Source organism: Capsicum annuum, chromosome 12 (assembly GCF_002878395.1).
Source record: "Capsicum annuum cultivar UCD-10X-F1 chromosome 12, UCD10Xv1.1, whole genome shotgun sequence".
NCBI classification, from domain to species: domain Eukaryota; kingdom Viridiplantae; phylum Streptophyta; class Magnoliopsida; order Solanales; family Solanaceae; genus Capsicum; species Capsicum annuum.
Genome location: NC_061122.1, coordinates 230,840,611 through 230,851,149, shown reverse-complemented (window position 1 = coordinate 230,851,149; position 10,539 = coordinate 230,840,611). Strand labels below are relative to the sequence as shown.

Sequence of the window (10,539 nt, the reverse complement as noted above, 5' to 3'; positions counted from 1 at the left end):
TTCCCTATTATCGACGAAAGCAGTCTATCAAGTTTAGAGCTTCAATTTTGGCGATACCGAGCTTGGGAGTTTTTCCGATTGAGATCTTCTATTCAGGATTCGAAATTCGGGCTACTTTAACATCATTATTCAACTGAAATTGATTATCGAAAGGTCTTCTTTCTTAACTCCCTTTTCTTTACCTTGATTTGTTGAATTGTCTTGATTATGTTGGTGTAACCATGGTTGGTGGATTTTTGTTGAAGTTCTGATGTGATGATTATATGCGTAATGTGATTGATAAAAAATGAAGTTAGCGGGGCGGGATCGAGAAATTGATAAAAAGAATGATTTTAGATTAATGTTAGTTTGTCGGTTGTTCTGTTTCGTCCGGAATAAAATTTTAAATTTGTGAACATGATTGGATCGTGTTTAGGTTGAAATGGATAGGCAATATAGGTTCGGGTAGGCAAGAATTTAAGATTGATGTTTTGGTTGGATGTTGGAATGTGCGTGTGAATGTTTCTTTCTAGTTTATCGTATTTAATTCAATTATATAATTTGGCCGGGGAATGCCCCGAAGTATCTGTATACATATTTATTCACCGGGGAATGCCCCGAGGTGTCATGTACTCGGAGAACGTTCGTGGTGAAGGCCCGAGGCGTCGGGTAGAACATTAGTTTAGGATTAGCGTAGGTTTACTTTCAGTCCCTTTTATTTCGGGTTGTAATAATTGGACCGGACTTTACATTTCGGATTTGATTATTTTGCGTGCTTTTTGTGTGGTTTATACATTTCTTAGTGCCAAAAATAGTCGATACACTCTACCAAGCGACCGTGGTTGAACCACGGGATCGAGAGGTGCCTAACACCTTCCCCTCGATCAACAGAATTCCTTAGCCGAACTCTCTATTCGCGAACCAGTTTAAAGAGTCAAATGGTTTTGGAAAGAATTTTCTAATGGTGACTTGGCACACCGGGTTATGCCAAGTGGCGACTCTGAGTAAAAAATGTAAATAATCCTTTTCCGAAATAAATTTTCATTTCTTGTCACTTAAACAATAAAACCCTTTTCGAACATCAAATTATAACCATAAATCTTTTTGGGGTACGAAAAAGGGGTGTGACACATATACTGTATTAGTATCCAGAAGGGGAGCCTTGGAGTAACCGGTAAAGTTGCTGTCATGTGACCAGGAGGTCACGGGTTCAATGTTGAGGTATCCAAGTGCTTCTTCTTCGAACATTATTGAACATCAACATTTAAAACCGAAAGTACAGGTGATATGATATTGCTGCTGTAAGGCCGTCAAGCTTTGCTGAGCTTTGTGCATGAGCTAATGCAACCGTATCTCTTGCAATTGCATCTAGGTCTCGTAGAATGGCCTTGAGACGATGAGTCATCGTAGGATTATAAATCATAGAATTCGATTTTGAGAAGAAGATATGCCTACCTTGTTGAACAATTTTCGATGTTTTAACTTCAGTGGTAATCGTCATCCAAGAGATCATCAGCCTCAAAAGAACACTTCCTTAACCCTTGTTATCCAGTCCCTCACCTGATTGATGGCTACTTCCCTGCATCATTGAGTACTGCTTGGATGGAAGAAACTTTTGAAGCTCATCGGCTAGTCCGTATAAAACTAATCCTTGTCAAGTTTTCCTTCAAATTCTAGCAAAGATAATGTACAATGGATCATTATGCATGCATACAGTTGCATTAGCTCATGCACAAAGCTCAATATCATAGCGCCTGTGCTTCCAGTTTTAAATGGTGGTTAGTTGGCTCTCGACTCTGTCTTGGCACCTATATATCAAACATGGAAATAACAGAGTGAAACTACTGACTTCTTCTGAATCATATATAATTGCCGATGGATTCATAAAAGACCTAAAATTAATAGCATATATTATTAACTGGTTCACTGTCGAATACTTGTAAAGTCTGAAAAAAAGTTCATTGATTTCAGTGAACTTTGATCATTTTTCGCCAAGTGAAATGGTAAAATTCGAATACAAACCAAGGAAAGAGATAGATCACATCTTGGCCGAATGTCAATCCTCCTAATTTTGTGAGAGAAAAGAACAATGGATACTAATACAGTATATGTATATCTAATTGAATCCATATGGTAATATATACACCTTAAAATAAGGCTTAATTGTGATTTATGTCTCTCCTTATCAACAACATCTAATTCCTCAGTTGTACTTGCAGCATGTCTTCGCCAAAGCTCTCCATAGGTTGTTAAAAATTATCCCTGCACCAAAGCTGCATCAGTTGTTAATGAGTGCTAATCAGGCAAATGTTACCAGCTATGTTGCTCGGACTCTTCAAAAATGTCATTGGGTACGTGTTGGATGTAGTGCATTTTTGAAGGGTCCAACACGGGTTCGGCCACATTTTTGAAGAGTCCGAGCAACTTAGGTTACCAGTACTAGTGCATCAGAAGAAAGGCAAGAAAGCAGTTCACCTGTTAAAGCGATGCTACAAAATGTGAAGTCACCAACTTGTTATTTGGTTATTTGGTTTGCTGTTGTATAGTTATTTGGTTAGCTTGGGTAACACCATAACAAAAGTTATTTGGATCCTTCTCGGTTGTGTGTTAGTAGGTAAATTAGTTGGTTGGGTGATTTTGATAAAAAGTCTCTCAAAAAAACACGGCCAAACACAACTTCCAACTTCAAAAAAGTTTAGTTTTAATTTTCATGGGCGAACGCCTGCTAAAAAAGGTTTGTTCACTATTATGCTATTTACTTCATGTATTAGTTTAGTATACAAAAAGGGCACGTACAATATATATTAAGCAGAATTCGTCTTCTTCCTGCTCTTGCCAGTACTATTACTGTTGTTATTATCTCTATGATTCCTCTGATTGTTGTTGTTACTCGCCCCACACACAATTGTGAACTCGAAACAATATGCATTTCCAAAGCATGAATATAATCCTCCTCCGTCTGTGTTACGCCGTGTATGTCCTCCGGTTGCTCTTTCTGCTGTTGCTGTCTCCTCTTTGTTGTTCTTTTTCTCCAACCCTTTAGCGTACGCTTCCTCCGCTGTCAGCTCCTCCAATATAGAGTTCTTCTCTCCGTCTTTCCCTGCTACAGACTCCTTGTTGTTCATTGCTCTGGAAGACAGTCGTTGTGGTTGCATTGGATGCAACTTCTTTGCTATCTCAGCTGCCACAATGGAAGCAGATGGCCCTATGTCTGAGCACAGTTCCGAGCCGTTGTTTGCTATTGAACCATTGCAAATTGAGCCTGCTTGGTTAGGAAATTCTCCGGTATTAGTGATATCGGAATATCCTAGGTTGTTCTGTGATTGCCACATCTGAATTTTGTTGCTTATTTGCAATTTCTCCTCATCGTGTTGATTAGTGTTGTTGCCGTTGGTCATTTGATTTTGATCCTGAGCATTAATGTCATTTATTTTCCTGTCTAAAATGTCTCGATGATCCAATGACAATGGGGTGATTTCGCTGAATAAAGGCAAGCTTCGTTTGGTCTTGTCAACAAGGGCAACAGCCATGTTGAGTATTCCTTGTGGATTACCGGAAGGCCTACGGATTTGTAGAGCTACAAATTTCTTGTTCTGATTCTGGTAAGGGTTAATGAGATTATCGAGAACAACTTTAACAGTTCCTACAAGAATATCACGAAACCAAGAAACCGTATATATTTCAACGTGGACAGCAGAGGATTCGGAGTTAAGGAATTCATCATCAACGCGGAAAGAAAACTTGTCATTCCAATTGGGATTGGTGTGGCCTTGATTATCAACGCGAGTGGTGCGCTTGCGATTGGGATTGACCCAAGCCAATGCATAGGTTCGAAGAGATTTGCAGACAGGAGAAAGATCTTGTGCAGAAATAAGGGTGATTTCGAGAACATGGTTGCTGTTTGGGGAAGCTAAAAGAGCATGCGGGAAAACAGGCTGCTGGGAAGATATTGAAGAGTCTGCAGTTATAGTCGAAGATGGTGTCGGTGTTTGGATGTTGCTATTATCCATAATTACTTTCTTCTACGATGCCCCCCCCCCTCATCCGTCCCGGAGGCGACCGGCTTGTAGCGGAATTGATATCTATCTACCTCCACCAGGTGAAGGAACAGAATGAACATTGATTTGTTTTATCTCTGTGGTACAGAGGAGTTAGAGGGATTCCTTTGTGGCTTTAATTTACCACTAGTTACATACTTGTTATATATTTTGAATTGTTATTATTAGGTTCGTCCAACCTTTATGTAAATTGAGATAGATGGAGTGTGTAATTTGATAGTGTAAAATAAAAATAATTTTTTGGACATCATTGATGCTTGGAAGGCAAATTGGAGAACATTATAACCAATTCATTTCAACCCCACAAAGATAGGGATAAAATTTACGAAATCTTACTCTTTCAAAATCATAGTACTTGTTGATTTAAAATATTTTTAGTTTGGTGGTGGTTGTTGGCTTTGAATATGGTGGGATTTTGGTAGGGGTAGTTGTACTTTGCACTATCAAAAGTGAAAATGATGTTTTAACTTTAATTTCTAGCTTTGTGAATACTGCATTTTTTTTTTTAGTTTTTAGTTGGTGTCCGGTACATACATTGGAATCCGATTAATTTGGATTCGCGCCACGTAGGGCTCCATTCGGGGGGAATCGCTTCCTCTCAAGGATTTTTTCATGCTCAGGGCTCGAACCCGAGACCTCTGATTAAGGAAGGAGCAGCCCCATTTGATGCACCGCATTCTTTGGTGGTTGTGAGTAGTACATTTGTTATACAATAAACCGATTTCTACCTGCCAAATCTTAATATACAAGATATTTTTTGGGACATGTAATGCATAAACAAGATTGACCATTGGGTCCCAAACCCATTCCCAATTATTGTTGAAGATGTTGATCTAAAATGATAGGACATAGTAATATATATAATACGATCAGGAGGTCACATGTAACGTATTACAGCTGTGTAAATGACCTATTGCTGAAATATAAGATAAAATTACATATAATATACTCTAATGCTTCGACCTTTTCTGAATCTCGTATACTTTGCAAGAATATAGTGCATCAAATTGCTTTTTTCTATAGTAAACATAAATCGAACAACATCCCAATGTATTTTTATTGAAGTGGGATCTGGGGAGAGTAGAGCGTATGGTAGTTCGTACCTCTACCCTAGAGATGAGGTAGAGAACCCATTTCCAGTAGACCTTATGCTCAAGAGAATAATAGTATAGAAAAAGCCGTAATGAAAGTACAAGAAACAATCAGAGGCGGATCTAGAATTTAAAGGTTGTGGGTTCCCAACTTATAATTTTTACCACTAGACCAATAACACTCTTTGTTTGTGGGTTCCCAACTTATAATTCTTATATATTTACTAGTTTTTTCAATATAAATACAAGAACCGGACGAAGAACCCGCACTTTATGTTGTGCATCCGCCCCTGAAAACAATAGGTAAAACTATCAAATAACAGATAGTATCAGAAACAAGACTACCACGAAATAATATTGTAATCAGTTTACCCGATAGAGTAAGTATCACCAAAATAGAACAAGAAACTACAACCGTAACACCATGATTACTAGCTAGTACAGATCACACGACAAAGCTCTCCTATCTACACTGCACCGTATCGTGGCACGAAATTCCATTAAAGGAAATGGAGAAACATAACATTATTAATGTCTCACGGTTCCTCTGTCAACGCACTAAGCAGTAGGAAACTAGTCACAGAAACATAACATTATTAATGTTTTTAAATCTCTCTGTCAACGCACTAAGCGGTAGGAAACTAGCCACAAAATTTGCTTCATTCGTTAGAGACGGGGATCAAACCCCCGACCTTTTGTTTAAGGGACATGGCGCTTAACCACCGTGCCAACTCTAGTGGTTGGCTAATCAATGGTTAATATTATATTGAAATTGAAATTTGGTTGTGTCCTCGATTGTGTGCATTTCCTTATTCTTCTGTCCCATTATTTTGTAATATGTGAAACAATTTAAAATGCAATGAGGTATTTGTTTTTTTCTGTGGGACTATAATATCATCTTTTTTAAATTTGATGTAAGTAATTACTATTTATGTATTATGCCAAATTTATGTAATTACTTTATATTTGAGTGCAATATAATATTAAAAATAATATATATGTCACACCTTTTTTCTATATAAATGAGCTAAAAATATATATATCTCAACTCACCATCCACAAAAATCAAATTAGAAAGATCAAATACATCTATAACCTCTTATACTTACGAGTAAATTTTATTTAGACATCAAATTATAATTTATTTTGATTAAGTACATGAACACGCGATAAATTACTTTTATTAGATATTTTTGACAAAAATTTGAAAAATAAAAAATCACACATATTTCCAAACGTTCGTTACTTCGATAAATTAACTATTTCCTCCGTTTTATATTAATTGACCTTTTTTTTTTTTCAAAAATACTTTTTTTAATTTAATTATCAAAATTCTAAAATCAAGAGTACTTTATATATGTTTCTCATTTTACCCTCCACAGGAATACCAAATACATATTTTCAAAATTATTGAATGATGGATAAATGACCCCAATTTTCAAAATCAAAATTAAATAATTATTACTAGTTTTAATTATAAATACTCAATATTCTAGACGTAATGCATGGGATGAGGTAATATATATCAAATTTCAACACTTAATTATTATATTGATTATTACACTTTAAAAGATATACAAAGATAGATATATAAAACGCATCTCTAATTATTAATTTTTTAATGCGTGTATCAAATCAATAGTGATCAACTAATACGAAACCAAAGGAATACTTAAATATGTTACTTCCTCCAATTATTATGTACATAAATCTTAATAAATCGTAAAATTTCAAATATATGTTACTGATACGTTTATAATTAAAGAATGTGACATATCCTTAATAAATCGTAAAATTTTAAATTCATGCAACTGATACGTTTATAATTAAAGGAGGTGACATATTTTACGTATCCACGAATGCACCGCCACGTCTTATTGGGCAAAACCGCGTCGTTTGACAATGAATGACAGGCAATATAATAAATCCACCGACGATTTTTTATGCCTAAATTATAAAATTATTAATCCAACGGTTGTTAGAAAATAGAGATTGATTGTGAGCCGTTGATTCAATTATATAAACTACCTACCAAAAATGAAAAAAAAAATGAATGTAGACATAATTATGACATAAGGGGGATCTTTATCATTTTCCTATATAATCTCCTCACCATTCTCCTTTTTCCTTGCACATTTATCTTCGCCTCTCAATTGACTATATTCTTCTTCAATCAAAAGGTCAATCTCTCTCTTTTCGTTACTTTCATTTTTACTTATTCAGTATTGACTTTTACATGTTTTTAATCATAATTTGATATGAGTGCTTTATTATAATATTCATGTTAATTAAAGTTTAGTCATAAATTACTGATTCATTTTTACTTGTTCAATATTAATTTTGTGGTCTTAAATCATGATTTGATATTTTTACTTGTTCAATATTAATTTTGTGGTCTTAAATCATGATTTGATATGAGTGCATTATTATAATATTCATGTTAATTAAAGTTTAATCATAGATTATCGTTCATTTTTATTTGTTGAGTATTAATTTTGTGGTCTTTAAATCATGATTTGATATGAGTGCTTTATTATAATATTCATGTTAATTAAAATTTAATCATAGATTATCGTTCATTTATTAATTCTGTGGTCTTTAAATCATGATTTGATATGAGTGTTTTATTATAATATTCATGTTAATTAAAGTTTAGTTTTAGATTTTCAGTTTTTACTTGTTTAGTTTTGACTTTGTACGCATTACATCATTATTTGGTATGAGTATTTATTGTAATATTCATGTTAATTGATGTTTACTCTTGGGATTTTGTTTATTTTTTTACTTGTCCAGAATTAACTTTGCACGTCTTAAATCATAATTTGATATGAGTGCTTTATTATAATATCCATGTTAATTGAAGTTTAGTCTTAGATTGTCGTTTATTTTTACTTGTTCAGCATTAACTTTGCATGTTTTTAATCATGATTTGATACGAGTATTTTATCATAATATTCATGTTCATTGATGTTTAGTCTTAGATTTTGAAGTTTAAATATTTGAAAATTTGAGTTTTTGAAGTTGTGGTTTTCTCCTTTTGTTCACTTTTACTTGTACGGTTTGACATTGTGCGTTTTTTAATCATGATTTGATATGAGTGTTTTATCATAATAGTCATATTAATTGATATTTTTTCCCTCACAAAGACAGTATTTTTACAGTTTTCTTGTAGGTATCTAGAGTATTTGACTCACATTAGTTGGGGAATGGTCCGGTTGTTTTGGTTGAATGGATTTAGGCAATTCTACTCTTATGAGTTAGCTATGAGATTTAGGCTCAGGTGTCCTCGTTTGGACTCCCGATCCATGCTTCAATTTGGGTCCTAGGCGTGAAGGGGTGTAAGAGTGGGCTAGACGGGTGGTTTGCTTATATGGACTTGATCAGTTCCCTCCTTCGTGAGCTAGTTTTTGGGGTTGAGCTACCCTTATGAGTTAGCTATGAGATTGAGTTTGGCCCAGGTGTCCCTGTTTGGACTCCCGGTCCATGCTTCAATTTGGGTCCTAGGCGTGAAGGGGTGTAAGAGTGGGCTAGACGGGTGGTTTGCTTATATGGACTTGATCAGTTCCCCACTTCGTGAGCTAGTTTTTGGGGTTGAGCTACGCTCAAGTGTCATATCTTTACGACTTTACCGTTACAGATTGTATTTACAGAATTTTGTTGGGTCATTTCTGTGGTTCACTTTGTGTTTTGGTTACTGATATGATTTATTTCGTCCGTGCAGATTTAGAGAAATGGAGACTTTCTTGTTCACATCTGAATCGGTGAACGAGGGACACCCTGACAAGCTGTGTGACCAGGTCTCAGATGCAGTGCTCGATGCCTGTCTAGCTCAGGACCCTGAGAGCAAAGTAGCTTGTGAGACTTGTACCAAGACCAACTTGGTTATGGTTTTTGGAGAGATCACCACCAAAGCCACCATTGATTATGAGAAGATTGTACGTAACACTTGCCGCGAAATTGGATTTGTGTCTGCTGATGTTGGTTTGGATGCTGACAATTGCAAGGTCCTTGTGAACATTGAGCAGCAGAGTCCTGATATTGCTCAAGGTGTTCATGGTCATTTGACTAAGCGTCCCGAGGAGATTGGTGCTGGTGACCAGGGGCACATGTTTGGCTATGCCACTGATGAGACACCTGAGTTGATGCCCCTTAGCCATGTTCTTGCTACCAAACTTGGAGCTCGTCTTACTGAGGTTCGCAAGAATGGAACTTGCTCTTGGCTTAGACCCGATGGTAAGACCCAAGTGACTGTCGAGTATCACAATGACAACGGTGCCATGGTTCCTCTACGTGTTCACACTGTTTTGATCTCCACTCAGCATGATGAGACTGTTACGAATGATGAAATTGCTCGTGATCTCAAAGAGCATGTCATCAAGCCTGTTATCCCAGAGAAGTATCTTGATGAGAAGACCATTTTCCACCTTAACCCTTCAGGCCGTTTTGTCATTGGTGGACCTCATGGTGATGCTGGTCTCACTGGTCGTAAGATCATCATTGACACATATGGAGGTTGGGGTGCCCACGGAGGTGGTGCTTTCTCAGGAAAGGATCCAACCAAGGTCGACAGAAGTGGAGCCTATATCGTGAGGCAAGCAGCTAAGAGCATCGTTGCCAATGGTCTTGCTAGGAGGTGCATTGTTCAGGTTTCATATGCCATCGGTGTGCCTGAACCTCTGTCTGTCTTTGTCGACACTTATGGAACTGGAAAGATCCCCGATAAGGACATTCTCAACATTGTGAAGGAGAACTTTGATTTCAGGCCTGGTATGATTTCCATTAACCTCGATTTACTGAGGGGTGGCAACGGTCGATTCTTGAAGACTGCTGCATATGGGCATTTTGGTAGAGATGATCCTGACTTCACATGGGAAGTAGTTAAGCCTCTCAAGTGGGACAAGCCTCAAGCTTAAACTGGAATATAATTGTTTCATCCCTGTTGGCTATAGTTTCGCGTTTTCTTTTTATTTTTTACATCTTATATTTGTTCTTTTAATGTGGTTTTAGAAGGTATTGTTCTGAGTTTCTTGGATAAAGTTTGACGAATATGATATCATGGATTTGAGATATTGAAATCTTGGCTTTTGTTATGAGTTTTGAGCAAGAGTGACTTATCCTTAAATCTCCTCTTTCCAAGTCTTGGAAAGCATGTAAGGCCCTTGTGGTGGGGCCTTCTCCGGACACCGTGCATAGCGGTAGCTTTAGTGCCACCGGGCTGCCCTTTACTATTATCGGCCGGCAGCGTAACCAGATGTTTTGAAACAACAATATACCAATATAGTCTCGCAAGTGGGGTCTTGGAGAGAGTAGAGTGTACGCAGACCTTACCTCTACCTTGTCAAGTAGAGAGACCGTTTTGTGTTTTGCAAATAAAAGAAAAATGAAGAGAAAACTAGTACTAGGAATCCATC

The 10,539-nt window shown here is 36.7% G+C and overlaps 2 protein-coding genes across 6 annotated transcripts; one reads left to right on the top strand and one right to left on the bottom strand.

Annotated features, from left to right (window-relative positions):
- Positions 1-1,102: 1,102 nt before the first annotated feature.
- On the bottom strand, positions 1,103-4,331 carry LOC107851723 (serine/threonine-protein kinase DDB_G0283821). 5 transcript variants are annotated; one of them, XR_001669137.2, is made up of 3 exons: positions 2,776-4,331; positions 2,126-2,252; positions 1,103-1,787 (listed from the first exon to the last, which is right to left on the bottom strand). XR_001669137.2 is itself a non-coding variant. In XM_016696807.2 (2 exons), exon 1 carries the CDS (start codon positions 3,987-3,989, stop codon positions 2,784-2,786), a length of 1,206 nt encoding a protein of 401 aa, XP_016552293.1. In that variant the 5' UTR covers positions 3,990-4,331; the 3' UTR covers positions 1,914-2,252; positions 2,776-2,783. The 5 variants fall into 5 exon arrangements, 1 of the variants encoding a protein (XP_016552293.1); XR_007048500.1 differs by having other exon boundaries at positions 2,126-2,241; XR_001669138.2 differs by lacking the exon at positions 1,103-1,787 and having other exon boundaries at positions 1,914-2,252; positions 2,455-4,331.
- A 2,786-nt stretch (positions 4,332-7,117) lies between these two features.
- Positions 7,118-10,203, top strand: LOC107850602 (S-adenosylmethionine synthase 2). The gene is made up of 2 exons (XM_016695242.2): positions 7,118-7,308; positions 8,850-10,203. Exon 2 carries the CDS (start codon positions 8,860-8,862, stop codon positions 10,039-10,041), a length of 1,182 nt encoding a protein of 393 aa, XP_016550728.1. The 5' UTR covers positions 7,118-7,308; positions 8,850-8,859; the 3' UTR covers positions 10,042-10,203.
- The last annotated feature ends 336 nt before the right edge of the window (positions 10,204-10,539 follow it).